The 16,033-nt window shown below is 37.3% G+C and overlaps 1 protein-coding gene across 12 annotated transcripts in view; it reads left to right on the forward strand.

The window, feature by feature from the left end:
- The window catches only part of LCORL (ligand dependent nuclear receptor corepressor like), an 87,478-nt gene that overhangs the window by 38,208 nt on the left and 33,237 nt on the right, over nucleotides 1–16,033 (forward strand). For all 12 annotated transcript variants that reach the window (XM_082316137.1, XM_082316135.1, XM_082316139.1 and 9 more), the window contains one exon: nucleotides 8,853–9,107. In XM_082316137.1, coding sequence (XP_082172263.1) covers nucleotides 8,853–9,107 — 255 coding nt within the window. The remainder of the gene's footprint in view (nucleotides 1–8,852; nucleotides 9,108–16,033) is intronic.

Consider the following 16,033-nt stretch of genomic DNA (forward strand, 5'->3'; position numbering starts at 1 on the left):
TGTTTGTTTTTTTGCTTTTTTTTTTTTTTTTTTTTTTTTTTTTAACCATGAGCTGTTACTTTGTTTTCATGCCAACTTCAGGTGCCATTCTCTGGAATTTTAAGCATTTAAACATTTTCTGTTCCTAAACTTTCACTTCTAGTTTTCAGCAGGAAGACCATTTTATGTTAGAGAATGTGTATTACAGATTACAAAATGGCATTTGGTATTTTCTTGCACAAAAGCTGCTACTTCAAATACACCCAAGTCAGAGGTTGAAACTTCTTGTCAAAATATAGTATTTAGTAACTCATTAATTCTTTGACTATCCTTGTTCTTTGGCACCCAGCAAGTTATAGCAGTACGTGAGTGACTGACAAGTCAGCTTCGTTCATGTAAGTTACTTAGCTAGTCACTGTCAACAGCAGCAAAAAAAAAAAAACCCTCATTTTCTTCCTTAAATTTCTGTATAAGTAATGTGAATGCAGCTCTGCTTAGTATCTACAACTTTTACAGGTCTTTCTTGGGTTTAGTAGGTGTACTTGGATGCCAAAATAGCTGAGTACGACTAGGGTGACAGCCCTGTCTTTCTCAAACAAAGAATTAGAGGGAGTCAGACACATTCTCTTCCTTCACATAGGTGGGAGAAAAAAACAAAGTTAATTTTCTATGTCCTTGAACCTGGGGTGGGTGGAATCTTTTTCTGTATGGGGCACCTGTCTGTTCAGCCTACGTTTTGCTTAGGGCTTTAAAGAACTCTAAATGGAATGCAACAGCATTTTGAGTCCATCTTCATTCCTTGGCTTTCTTTAAAACCAACTATATTCCACTTGAAATAAAATGTCTGGTGAAGCTGCCACCTCATTCCTTCTGAAATTTTTACTATATTTTCATTATGGGGCCCAGTTGCATGGCATCTCCCTAGGCAGGTATTTTAATTCCTTCAAATTTCTGCTTTCTCAGATCTTTGCTTGGACTTGATGTACTGTGTTTTTCAACATTTGCTTGCTTTATGCTTCTGCTGGAGATGCTGTCTTTTGATACTCCTTGAGAGGAACTTTTATCATAGGAGAAGTGAAACTTGGCATGACCTTACCTTACCGAAGTGAGTGACTTCTGTGAAGTTCTTCACAAAGACCATTTGGCTTTTAGCATCTTCCTTAGGTTTTTTGATCTGCCAGATCAGTAATGCTAGGTTTAAAAGGTTTTGTCTGTTGAAAAACAAAACCAAAGTCTTTTCCAATTTGTTTTTGCGATTCTCTGAAGGACTTGCGTATTCTTGGGTAAGAGGTACTTTGCTGAAGAGTCTTCTAAGAATATTGCTTCAGTTCATGTTCCAGCAAAGTCTCTTAAGTTGTTCAAATTATGGGAAGTGAAAAGAAAAAAAAATTTCTATCTGCAAAGGGCATGTGAAACCAATTTATGAGGTATTTAAGTAATTGTTTTAGCTTTGTAGGAGGAAGATGAAGAGTTTTACTAGGAAAATCCTAAGTCTGCTTTCTGAATTCTTGTAGGTTTTTGAGCTCAGTTGTCAACTTAAGAAAAAAGGAATAAAAAAATTTCAAGTCATTGTTTAGCTAAGGAACAGTTCTTATACCTGGTACTAAAACAGATGCCTTTTCATTGTCAAAAAAATATGTGGAATTCTTGGTTGGCTGTCTTTAAAATGGAAGTAATACTTGTTTCTCTTGTTTTGATTGCAAACTCCTGAAGATCATATACTGTCTCTTACTATGGCAACTAGCACAGTTTCATTTAGGGCCTCTGTGAACAACTTTTAAGACTAGTGAGCAAATTTGAGAGTTGTGTTTATTGGTCTTATCTGTTTATTTTACAAGTTAGTATATGGCTGAGTTTTTAAATTTGCAGACTCATTTTGGGGTTTGGTTTTCTTTTTTGACATCAGGAAACTAGTTCAGAAGATCTCAAAACATGCAGCCATATTATATCATTGTCTACAGCATACAACCTTCAGGCATAAATGAGGATTTGTCTGTAGAATCTCAGACGAAGATGATTCCTCTTTCCTTTTAAGAGGATGATAGAATTACTGCCAAGATGGGTAAACTCCTGAGAGGCTATAAGTAACAAAGTCATCCTATTCAGAACCTATCTTCACTATGTGTTAGTGAAAGACCAGTTAGGTAGGTTGTCTGTAGCAAAGTCCTATCCTTGGCAGATGCCTCAGTAAAGCCAAAGTAATTTTTGTCATCAAACATTGATTGTTTCCATTAAACAATATGTCTGAAACCCAGATGCTTTTTTCCGGAGTATGACATGTCTCTTTACCCACTTGATGTTGTAAGCAGAGTAGACTGTGATTACGTTTCCACTCACATCTTACACTTAAAATACGTCCATTTTTTTTTGCCAAAGAAGCAGTTATGAGGAAAAAACATGATGTGCTTTAAAAAATACATATTAGTCTCTTTTTTTTACTATTAAAATTATAGAATGTGGCATATGTGATCATCATTACATGGCAGAACCATAGTTGTTTAAGAGCTTGATCAGACATTTTTACCATGGATTATTAATTTTCTGGGTTTCTAGTGACTGATGTTGTATGTGCTAGGAAGCTTTTTTCCTATGCAATATTAATGTGACCTCTTTAAACAAAACCAAGAAAAAAGATAAGGTCATTTAAATACATTCATAGTTGTGAATCAGGTTCTATCTTCAGGACATGATCCACAAAAAGAAGATAGAAACCTGAAAAGCTTTTGTAGAAATTAAGGAATTGAGGCACAAAATTAGGGTGAGAAAATGATCAGGATGACTTGAATCTTTCCAGATTCTCTGGGCAGCTCTGTCAAGTATCTTCCGTGGCATATTTTCCATGCCAAATTTCCCTGTAAGCTTTCTGAAGTTCTTCCTTGTTTCTAGGTATCTGTCTCATATTTTAAAATACTTCCATTCATAACTATGGCTTTCTTACACCATACCATATACCTGCATTTAACTCGAGTTCTCCTGTTCTTTTGCTTGGTTAAATCTCAGAGACAGATAGATGTCATAAGCTGGTTATGCTTCTTGGACAGCGTATATATAATTTGGCAAATCTATGAAAATGTAATCTTGCACACATAATCTCAGACTACAAAAAAAGGGTTACTTTCTGAGGTATAGTTTTGAGATGTACACACTACTTGATCCAATACCTGCAGTTTATTAATAATTTTTATATTAATAATTTTAAGAAATCTAATCCGTCCTTTCAAAATCTGAAAGGTTTTCTGTAAGAACTGAGAACTGTCACAGCTTGTGCAGTAAACTTGTATGACATCCTTGTTATCCCTGTTCAAGTTCATCAGGAAAGAATGTTTAGCAGGATTTCAGCTGCTTTCTTAAGGAAGTAAAACATACTTTTTGTGTTGACTGTCTGCCTGCCAGTGTTACTGTCTTCACTGACTTCTGGATTTCTTGGTCATTTTCAACTACATTTAAGAAAATCCTTAGAAATATGACTGTATACAAAGTAATGAAAATTACCATCTGAGCAGAGGAAGGAAAAATGTTGAATGTTTACAGGAACAGAAAACTAGAGTGAACTTGTCCCATATTCCTTCTGTTTATTGATCAGACAAGTTAACTAAACTAATCATGATACACGGCTCAGAATAAATTGCTGTATTCTGTTTTTAATTTGCTGGTAATCTGACAGCTGGACAAGTTTATGGGTAGAGCTAAGAATATTGCTGGGACAGTTTGGTGGCTGTTGAGGTGGAGGCCTTTGTGAAAAGGGGAGAGCTGGAGTGAATACAGGAAACATGCTGATAAGCAACCAGGTGTTCTTAGTTCTGCTACTCACACAACAGGATTGTAAGGTACAAGGGGGGCTGTGATTCCCTGCTGATTTCCACTGCCTTTTGGTATTTTATCAGAAGAGAAATTAAGTTGTTATTTTGTCTTTTTAAGGAAAAAATACTGTTCTTTCAAAAAATAGAATACTATTGTGGTGCACTGTTTTGGGAGCTTTTAACTCCTTGTCCATTGTCCTGCCAAATACATGTGTAAGTCTAAACTATCAGTTAAATTGGTCATTACTTTGTGCATTGCAGTCTAATGATCACACATAGTGTTAATGTTAAGAACAGTTAAGATATGGATTTGAATAGTTACAAGGTGGTGCAGTACATAAACTGAGGAAGTTTTAATCCTAAATGTGAGCTTTGGCTGAAAATAAATCATTGCAATTAGTCATAATTACACGTTGTCTTTATTACTGCCTTCTCTTGCATTCTGATTGTAATCTTGACAACCACAAGCAGAAAATATTTGTATATTAACTGATGTGTCATTTAGCCTTCTCTTATTCTAATAATATCAGGAGGTCTACAGTGATCTGAGAGAAACTAGAGGAACATCAGAGTTACCTTTTACTCCAAATCCTTAGAGACTGTTCTGCTGGATTAGTAGTATGTATGTACGTACATGATCCATGGAGTAAATACAGCTGCCTTGTGTTTTAAATCAGCTATGTGAAAAATAGAAGTTTAAACAGATGTAGGCATGTAGATTTAAAACTTCGTTTCATAAGTAGCTATAATCATGACTCCTAATAAAACATCTTAGAATAAAAACTTTTAGGTCACACAAAGTATATCTGGTGCCATCTGCTGATAATAATTAAGAAATATTTGCTAGTGATACTAAGCTCAGAGACCTAATACTTTTCTTACCCCAAAATACATTAAATTGCATTTAAAAATTTTATATGACTAATTACAAATTTCCCATGTGTAGTGAAACTTTGCCACTGTGAACGTAAAATTACAGGTGTCTATATGTTTTCATTGCATACTTGTATAATGATACAGGCTTACAGCCATTGAATGTAAGTAATTAGACTTTATATAATACAATTCAAGTGTGTGTACCCTATTCTGATCACTCAGGAGTCTTATATTGATAAAACATTATATAAAAGTTGCATTTACTCTTTAAAAGTCTAGTTTCTTTCAAAAATCTCCAGTGTATCAAACGAAAGTAGTATATGAAACCATATAATTTTTTCTTCTTTCCTTTGAATATCTAACATCTCTCTCATTTCTGTTCTATATCATTTGGAAAGCTGTGGGAAATTACTTCTACCTTCAAGATACTCTAAATTACTTCTTCCTCATAATACAAGTTATGCATCCACAGCTTCATTCTCCATTAGGAAGCAAAGCAGCATTAATAGGAATGGATCAAGAGCAGCTTTCCAGTACCACTGAGGAGGTTACTGAGAAGACAGGGTCAAAGTCTTTACAATCGTGCATAGCAGGACAATGGAAGATTACAGACAAATTGCAATGAGAGGTTCTTTTTTTACGTAAGGAAAAATGACGACAGGCAAGCAGTGGAACAGGCTACCCAGAAAGGTTGTACAGTCTCCATCCATGGAAGTATTCAAGACCAAACTGGATAAAACCCAGAGCAACCTGAATTGATCTCGTAGCCAACCCTGCTTTCAGCAGGCGGTTTTGTGAGAGACCTCCCAAGGTCCTTCCAACATGAATGACGATTTAATGACTTACACAATAGAACAGTCAATACTGAAGATGTGACAGCAACGCTATTTGCATTTATGGCAGTTAAGCTTAGACTAACTGTGGTCTAGCCCTGTAGACTGAATACGCATTAGCAACAAGAACACTTCAGATGCACCCCTGGAGCACATCTCCCAGATTGCTCTGAGATACTGTTTCCTCCCTCACCCCCCCCAATATTACCTTTTTAGAATAAGTTAACTTAAAATCTGTAAACTGCCAGTAGCTGTAGCAGTTGAATATATGAGAAATTTTGCTGCATTTACTCTTCCATAGGGAGTATTTGGAAATTATTACAAAAAAATTAAAACTAATACTAAAGAAAATATTATAAGAGCAAAAAAAATACATCCTTTGTTACTCCAACTAGGTCAAAAGATGACTTTACTCTTAATGGAAAAGCAGGCTTCTCCTGAAAGTGTCTAAAAGTAATTCATGCTTGGACATTACCAGTGCAAAGAGACTGAAATGGAATAGAAAGGCAATAGAAACTCAGCAGTTCTGAAGGAGTTTTGTCTTGTGGTGTTATAATAATTGATGCTGGGGATGGTGATTAATAAGCAGAAATTTATTCCAGCCTGTTGTGTTTTCCAGCTAATGGTAGGCATCTCTGTGCTCTATGATCTTTTCCTTTTAAAGGCACAGATCATACTAGGATGTAAAATAACTATCTTTCCTGTTTGCACTGATGATCATCTGTTATCCAAAAATCTTCAAAGAAGTTTTTTTTGGGTGCATGTAACAAACTAATTACTCTATATAAGCAGGGTTATTCCAGACCCGATATCTGGTAGACTATTCTTGTAGACTATTGAGTGTTGATGATTTGAATATTTAATTTTGCATGAGTTTCTTGATTACTGGCTGTCAGTTTTTTGTTTGCTTGTGTTTTGGTTTGCTTTATTTTGTTTTTTTAAGCTAAGCTATTAATCAGTAGTTTTCATTGTCTAGAGCTATGATTCCCCCTGTCATACAGACACCTACTTTTGTTCTCAGATAATTCAGGTTTTCAGTTCCATCTCTTAACTTTTCCTGTTCTTTTGTTATTTTTGCACATACATTAGCATTTTTTCACCTGTTGCTTTACTGCTTCAATATCTTTTGTTGAATTTTTTTCTTTCCTTGTAAGCGTGTCTCTAGGATGATAAAATTCCAGTTGAACATTTATTGGATTCTTTATTTCGGAATTGGGAAGTACCAATAAACAAAGAATACCTGTGCCTGGGTGTTACATGATGAGGAGAGATCTTTTTCCCTGTAGGTACCCTCCATCATTTAGAGTTTCGCCTCATACCTCTCCTCTAGAAACTCCTTTGGTAGAGATCTGGTTGAAAGATTGTCAGAAGATAGAGCTTCAACCATAGGCAGACTTGTTCTGTCGTGCCTTGGATAAGGTCTCTTGAAGCCAAGATCTCTAGCATATACTCAGTCTTTGAAAATGTTGGAGCTTCACCTTATCTCATAAAGCATTACTGAAAGACCAGCCAAAGGTATTGACAAGAAGCATCTGAGCAGCCAGCTGCCCTCTCGTATGCTTTAGACAGCAGTTTGCATATGTGCATGTTTGTAATTCCTTGCAATACTCTGTTGGTGAAAATGAATTCTCAAAATGGAATATGTTTTCAATAAACCTGAAACAAACAAACAAACAAAATCTCCTATGCATTCATCCTAAACTTGAGCACCATTCTTTGATCTGTCTCAGTGGTCACTCTCGTTAGGAGATGGATAAAGCTCCATTGGCATAAAATGCTTGAGCAAATAGCTGTGTGATCCTCCAGCTACCTATTAGGAAATTTACACTTTGCATGCAAACATCTACCTGATCCAGGCCTTTCAGTTTCTCCACTTCCATGAAAGCAAAACTCAGTTTATCATCTCTCTTATCTGTTTCAGACTAATTTAAGTATCCCAGTAACTGCCACCACGTGCTTTGGCATTTCTTTCAGGCAATCAAGGCTGACCTAAAAGCTAATTCTTCTGTATCACATTCACACTTACTTTAAATTCTTGTCCCTTCTTGATGAAATCTGTTTCACTCATTACCTATGAACTCAAGGATGGGCAGTGGTTAAAACATTGAAAAGGCTATTTTTGTTTTGTGTATGTGTAGAGTTGAAGGAAAGAAGGAAGAGTGGGATAGCGAAATGAGTACTACTGCTGCCACTTTAAGGAAGAGCATAGATCTTTAAGTACAGGCAATTGTGCTTGTCTTGTGAAATGAAGTATTGCAGTCATCGATGCAGTATTGCATTGATGAGTAACACAGCTTACTTTAAGTGAGTTTCTTAATTACCTTGTTATTTATGCTAAGTTACATATGTTTATTTTGTTGATCTTTCTGGTACTTCTATTTATATTAGGATTCTTTTTTCAGTGATTCACAAATGTAGTTTCAGCTATGCTTGTTAATAAGAACTTCTGACTTTTTTCCAGCTGACAGATAACTTTAAAATAAAGTCATAGGTATCTCATGTTTGATCCCTTTATTTTTTTGTGTGTGTTTTTAAAATATTTTTTTCCATGGGACTGTTACATACACAAACAAAAAATAGGGTATATACAATTTTCAAATAGGAAATAAAGCTTTTCTGCCAAATGTTTTCATTGGTAGCACTTTGAAAATGCCCTGGAAATGTCCTGAAAATCCTGTAAGATTTTACAATAAAAATTTACCACTTTGTAAAATTCAATTGCTTGTGTTACTACAATTTGTATGGGATATTTCAAGTAGCATATCAGTTTTAACATTGCAATCCTGAATCTACAATGGGGATCATAATCTGATATGTAGGTGAGACAATTTTTTTTGAGATCAGCTCCTCGAAAGTCCAACTGTTCTATGTTATGAAAAGGCCTAATCTATAGAACTGCACTTTAAAATTAATTATTTTTGTTATAGTTGTTCTTCTGAAAGTAGCTTCTTTATGTATTAATTTATAGCTTTATTTAACTTTCACTGTTTTTATTCAAAATTCTTTATTTTCAAAACTGAAAATGAACAGTCTGCAAATGAAAATTCAACTTATTTACCAACAATAAATACAGATTCTGACTCCCATAGTTGCATTATTTATCTACCCACGTGGTTTTACTTGCATGCTATGACAGAGGAATAAGGTAAAAATTACTGATGTGTGCTAAATGTGTTCTTCCAAGTGACCTCTGGTTAGGAATGCTCTTAAGAAAAACTTATTAGATATCTGAATTAATGTGTTCATTAGACATGTATGTATTACACACGTTTATTGTGCTTATAGGAAATATTTATTTAAAGAAAAGCAATTGTTTGGGTTTTTAATACATCTGTTGCCTGTGTTGTTGTTTTCTTATTCCTAGATCTTCCTCAGAACTGTGATCCTAACATTCCCCTAGTTGCTCAGGAATTAATGAAAAAAATGATCCGTCAGTTTGCGATTGAGTACATTTCAAAAAGTAGCAAAATTCAAGAGAACAGAAATGGTTCATCATTTGAACCAAGTCTGATATGTAAAAGTATCCAAATGAACCAAACGGAAAACTCCCTTCAGGAAGAACAGGATAGCCCTCTAGACCTCACTGTGAATCGAACTCAAGAACAGAATACTCAGCAAGGTAAATTTCTATATCCACTTATCTGTGTTTCGCTGTCATTTATTACCTTATTTTATCTTATTCCCTTAAAAAAATAAATATGTGTCTGTGTCAACAATCTGTTTTGTCTTTCCAAAGTAGTAATCAGTATATAGGAAAAAGAAAATTTTCCTATGTGATTAAAATAAGGTTGAAGGAAAATTGGCATTGCATCAACTTAACACTTAAAGAAAACTCACACATTCTCCTTTAAGCACCAGCAAAAAATGTTACGAGAGAACTGTGAAAAACAAACAAACAAACAAAATCCACCAAAAAACCCACACCTTCTTTCTAGAAACACTTTCTATATTGTGTGTTAGCAGATAAATTTTCTTATTTCTGAGTGCCTGTGTTAAATAAGTGGTATTGGAATTTCTCAGCTTTAGAATACGGAATCTAAGTCAGCTCACCTGTGGCTGTCACAGGTAACAGTGGCTCAAGATTTTGTTGAAGAAATGGCTGCTAAGAAGCCTTGTGAGAAAAGAGAGAAAGATACTGGAATTTCAGAGAGTAAAGGTCATTCTGTCTGTGTCAGCCCTTGGACACTTTGATTCTTTAAATACAGACTGGTTAGAATGACAGAAAGAGAAGATTAATTTGGGATGAAATTTCCATACTTCATGCCTTAATCATTATAGGTCAGTGCAACTTTCTTAATTGAGTGTAAAGCTAGAAAAAGAAAACTAAAGTCTGTCTCACTATCATTTACAAAAAGGAAACAATTTCTTTGCCTCAAGGAATATTGCTATCCAAAACTGATAACAATATAATCACAAGAGCGTTTTGGACTTTGAACTTGATTTGGATTAGCAGCAGTTTTCAGGAAGGGTTGTGACTGTCATGTGCAACTGAAAGCAGTGGCAAAAGCAACTTTTGTCTTTTACAGATACAGGGTCCATGTTAATCCAATAATACTGCAGACCAAAGGGAGAAGTTTACCTGTATGTCACTTACCATACTAAAAAAGTTAAAAAGAAGGTAGAACTGCAGAATTAAGTTTTTTAAAAAAAAATATAGATTTGTCAGAATGAAAGCAGATTTCATATGTGTGTGCTTAATGATGCAGTCTTAATTAGATGACTCATCCTTTAGGAGGGAGAACATGGATATACCTTGCTAAACATAACTATTCCAGATTAAATTTTGAGCATTCTTTCTCTTTGACAGCAGAAGCATTAAGAAATTGTGGAATTCCTGCTTTTATTCTGCATGGTCAGCAGAAACCAGTTCATGTCTGGGTTTAGCAAATGCCTTGTGCAGATTAAATCCTGAGAAAATATCTGGTGTGCTTTGATGTACCTCTGCTATGGATGAATTACAGATTTTAGAGATTTATAATTGGCCAGGTCGAAGCATGTTTCTTTTGTGAGGGCAATAAAAAGTACTTTCCTGATATCAACACTATAGCCTGTTGCTTACTTCAACAGCTGGTTATAAAGAATAACTAGTTTAAAATGTCCACGAGGGAGCAAAGTTCCAAAGGCAGGTTCTGGTCCTCACTGCGCTCAAATAAATCTTTGAGGAATGAAAGGCAAGGCAGAGGGTGAACAGGGCAGGGATGTGAAGAAAGTTCTGCTGCGACCCTCAACTATTTGCAAATCCATTGATCTTTTGTCCAAAAAATACATAGAGAGATTGAGGTATTTAAATCTCTTTTTATATCACTTGAATTTTTCTTATAATGAGGTTAAACAGCAAGTTTAGAATTGTGCATCTTCAGCAAAACATCTGAGGCTAAAATAGTTGCTCATACATAGTTTACTATGTAAAACTTGCATACTGTGTAAGATATTGTAGATTCTCAGAACTTACACTGTCATGTTTGCTGGAGTGCTTTGCAGATGTTAACGATACTAGTCTTGCTGTGAAGTGCAGAGCTACTGAAATGAAAGGAAGTACCGAAACAAGACTGTAGCTGGAGAAAGGTTTCAAGCCATCTTATCTTATCTACCAGGGAAACTGTATTGCACTTCCCGTTTCCCGTGAACATATAAATTTTGAGCTATCTTAGCTTTCCATTGGAGAGGTAGCAAGGCAAGCAAATAAGATCAAGATGGGAAAAGGCAGCTTGCTCTTTTTATTTGCATTGTGTTCTAGGTGCAATGATTCATGAAAAGTTCTTTCAATTAGCTATTGTCAGGGACTTTGTATTATTCTACTTACCCCTCACTTCTGTCCTTTTCCTGAAGAAACCTTGGATATATTGAAGTGTTACATGCTTACAGGAGGGAATTGTGAAATTTTTTAATTGGATTGTTTTTAAAAATTTATTATTCTGTATCTAACATAGTATACTACTTCAGTCTGGAGACTCGTAAAAGCTATACCATGGTTTTCTTCTTAGTAGTGTCTTTTACTTGTCGTGCAACTCTTTTTATTATTTGTTATTTGTAATTCCTGTACAGGAATACTGCCACATGAAGTGGCAGTAACAGAATAGGAAGTTAAAATTTGTACATGGCTCTGATGGATCTTCAAAGTTGAAATCCTTTTAATTCAAGTCCTGTGAAGCAGATAATGACCTAAATATAAATACTTCAGGTTCATTTTCTGTTTAGGCAGGTGCTTTGTATTTACAATACTCTTTAAAATGAATGATCTAAATAACAAAACAGACAGTTTTGTTCCTTTACTATGGCAATGATTCTTGCTCTTAAGTTGAGAGGAAAGAGGAGGGTTTATTTTCCGGATCACTAGAAGCATTGTTTTTGCACTGAGCAGATCCAAGCTAAGTGCTAGCTCAATACAGAAAAAAGATTCTGCCACTGAAGATGTCTGGATGATCTTATCTTCATTTAAGAAAGCTTCTTACTTTCCTCCGGTATCTGCAGGCCATCTCTGAAGTACTTCGAAAATATTCAGGTCTGACACTTCCAGACCTGGTACCCTCGTGTATCGGGTTTACATGGCAAGGTTTTGATAGTTGGGGAGGGCTGCAAGGGTGGCATCTATGAGAAGAGGTCAGGGACTGCCCTGTGGTAGGCACAGCCAACTCTGCAACAGACCCACAACAGGCCAAAGTGGAGCGCATCAGTGAGGTTTGTGGTGCCTCTGTGAAAACGTATTTAAGGAAGAGCAAAAATGCTTGGCAGGCAGAGGAGTGAGAAACAGCAGGATGAACAACAAGGTCGGAGAAGGAGGGGGAGGAGGCGCTCCAGGCACCAGAGGAGGTGTTCCCCTGCAACTCATGGAGAGGACCACGGTGGAGCAGGTGTTCCCCTGCAACTCATGGAAGAGACCACTCTGGAACAGATATTCCACTGCAGGCCATGAAACACCCCACATTGGAGCAGCTGGATATTTCCTGAAGGAACTGTGGCCTGTGGAGAACGCACAATGGAGCAGGGGAAAGGTGTGAGGAGGAAGGAGCTGTAGAGGGGAATTGTACTGACTGTAACCCCTATTCCCAATCCTGCCTGTGCCACCTGGGGATGGGGGAGAGAGGTGGAGGAGTTGGGAGTGAAGTTGAGTCTGGGAAAAGGTGGGGTGGGGAGGTGCTTTAATTTGTCTTTTTCTCATTTTCTAAATCTATTTTAATTTGCAATAGATTAATTTTCCCCAAGTCTGTTTTGCCTGTGGTGGTAAGTGATCTCCCTGTATTTATCTTGATGACACTTTTCATCTTATTTCTCCCTGCTGCCCCATTGAGGAGGGGGAGAGAGGGGCTAGGTGTGGATCTATCTACTGGCCAAGGCCAACCCATTGCACCCCTGGTACTGAATCATTCAGTACTGAGTATTTAAGCACTGGCATCCAGGTATGTCCAGCTGGTGCCTGACTGATAGCAGAGTTCTATCTGAAAGCAGATAGCTTTCTTCTACTTGTGGCAGTGTAGTAACTTAAGAGTGCTTTAATTCCTGTGCTCCTTGCTGGTAACTAATCAGGCAATTACTTCACTGTCAGTCAATTAGAAGCAACTGTCTCCAGAAATACCTGTATCTTGCTCTTTTTTTCCTAATCCATGTAACTCTAAGACTGTCCAGGTCTTGAAAAAAAATACTCCGTATAGTGAAAGAAAATTTGTTTTGCATGCACTGCATCTAACAAAAATAAGGTGGTATTGTGTATTTTTGCAATATTATTTGTCCTCCAAACTAAGCCAATGAAAAAGCAGCATCCTTGCAGAGTAAAACATTGAGTGAGGAACAGTCTTAGAATATCCTGCAGCAACTCACTGTTTTCTTGTGCAGCCCTGATGTTGAGCTCTTTGGGGAGTGATCTCAGCAGCAGCTCTAGTTTGATGCAAAGGCTTCTTTCCATTGATAGGTATGGGAGAGTTGATCACTCTCAAGCTGCTAAGCAAAGTGACTTACAAGAGGCAGAAGTATAAGCTGTACAAATAAATAATCTGTTAGTTTAGCTCCACAAGCTTATTCTTGTTGCTGTATCTTCTAGGAACAATGATAGTGTGGAAACATAGCAGAAAAATGCAAGAGAATTTGCATAGATTTCCTTGTTTCATTGATCCATCATAGACTGGAAGACATCAGAAGGTAGCTGGCAATGTGTGACATTTTGCTGCATGAACTTTTTACAGCTATCCTGTAGCTTTGTCATTGTTGTTGGCTATTATTGAAGAAGTAGGAAAAATAAGGATAATCCAAGTAAAAAATTCTATTTAAATTATTTTAAATAGCATTTTATTATCCAGTCTATCAATGTGCATGTGATTTCACCAAAATTTGTAGCAAAATAAAGATTTCTGAATAATGGACTAGAATTTGGAAACTATTCTTAATTTTTGAAAAGTGGTTTCATATCTCTTGAAAATCCACACTGAAGTTAGTATGGCAACTGGGATCACAGCACATGTGGCCTCTTGATTGGTGTGTTCAGGGCTATTGAAAGAATTCCAAACATTACTGAAAATAACCTTTTATTTTCTTAATATACTGTTCTTACGATATGTATTGGGGAAAATACTATGCTTTTTGAAGGTACACATGCTATGTTCCCAAAGATAAATTGTATGAACTGTAAATATATTAAAGAAACAATTTACTTAATAAAAAGGTCACCCTAAAGGGGAGTAGGTGTTTATTTCCTCCTTGGCTGCCATAGTGGCTAACAGCTAAGCTCCTTGTCATACACTCGCTTGCTTGCTTCCCTCTCAATGGCACAGGGAGAAAATGGGAAGAACAGGAAAGACAGCTCGAGAGTTGAGATAAGGACATGGTCATCGTTTACCACGTGCCATCGTAGGCAAAACAAACTCTGCTTGGGGAAAATCAACTTAAATTATTGCCTATTAAAATAAATAATTATTAATTCAGGTAGTGGAAACAAAAAGACACATTGGAACACCACCTTTCCTTCCCCCTTTTCCAAGCTCAGCTTCACTCCAGATTCCCTTGTGACCACCACCACCTCTGTGGTGCAAGGGTCATGGGCATGGGGTGTCCACAGTCTGTGCCTAATGGTTTCTCTCTGCCACTGGGCTTCCCTCTGCTGTTTCGTCATTCTTTTTGTTCCCTTTTTCTCTCTCCATCCAGCACTTTTTGCCCTTTCTTAAATGTGGTTTCCCAGAGGTTTGCCCAAACGGCTGCTGGGCTCAGCTGTGTCCTGCAGTGGGTCTGTTGGAACTGGCTAGAACCATCTGTGTCTAACACAGGGCAGCCCCTGGCCTCTCCCCACAGATGCTGGCAAGACCTTTCCATGGACGCCCAATATATAGCCATATACTTTTCATCTGGCAGTTTTCCATTTTACAGAGTGGCACATCAGGTCAGCAAAAAGGGGCTAGTCAAAGCAGTAGTTAAGAATTACTTACTGACAGTTCTCTGAAAACATTGTTTCCATGTGCAGCAGCACAGAAAATAGCCAACAAAAGGCAATGCATCATCAGGAAAGGTACTGAAGACAAGACAGTGTCATGTTGTTGGTATGAAAAACCTTATCGAGGTTTACCACAGTTTGATGGATAAGGTAAAGGGAGAGTTGTTAATTACTAAATCTCACAATATGAGAACTAAGCAGGGCTTGCTGAAACTTCTTAGAAGGGAAAAACAGATAAGGGGCAGCTTCTGCACAGCAGTTTGTGAACATCAGGAACTGCTGTGACAGGCGGTTATGGAGAAGGACAGTGTCACTGGGTTCAAAAGAGGCCTTAGCTTCCCAGCTAACAGAACCAAGGCCAGAAACTAAAGGTAGAGTAGGCAGGGATCTATCTCTTGGATTCCTAGTCCAATGGTAGCAGCTACTGGGAGAGCAGGAGAGGAATGAGCTGCAGGTAGTGGCCAGGCTCATAAGCTCTTCTACACTAGGAGTAGAGTTTTTCCCACGCCTGGAGACTGAAGACTGGGTAGAGTAGGTTGTTTGACCTAGTAAGGCAGTTCATAATAGCTAGTGAAAGGTTTTCTGAAACCCAGAAAAAAACAAGAGAAGTTTGCTAGAATCAATACAGCAATACCAGTTGTAGGAACTCAAGGGTGACCCACACAGTTTCTGTTACTTGCTCTTACCCCTCCCCCATTTCTCTAACATCACTAGTCTGGAGGAGTTTCAAGTGATTGCGGTCCTGATTATTTTGAAGATGGCATTTGATCACACTTAGTTATATCTTGGTATTGCTGCACCTGATCATAGAATCATAGAATGCTTTGGGATGGAAGGGACCTTTAAAGGTCATCTAGTCCAGCCCCCCTGCAATTGGCAGGGACATCTTCAATGAGATCAGGTTGCTCAGAGCCCCATCCAGCCTGGCCTTGAATGTTTCCAAGGATGGGGCATCTACCACCTCTCTGGGCAACCTGTTCCAGTGTTTCACCACTGTCATCGTAAAAAGTTTTTTCCTTATATCTACTCTGAATCTACCCTCTTTTAGTTTAAAATCATTATCCCTTGTCCTATTGCAACAGGCCCTGCTAAAAAGTCTGTCCTCATCTTTCTTTTAGGCCCCCTTTAAG

The sequence above is a fragment of the Platalea leucorodia genome, assembly GCF_965183815.1.
Source record: "Platalea leucorodia genome assembly, chromosome: 6".
NCBI lineage: Eukaryota > Metazoa > Chordata > Aves > Pelecaniformes > Threskiornithidae > Platalea > Platalea leucorodia.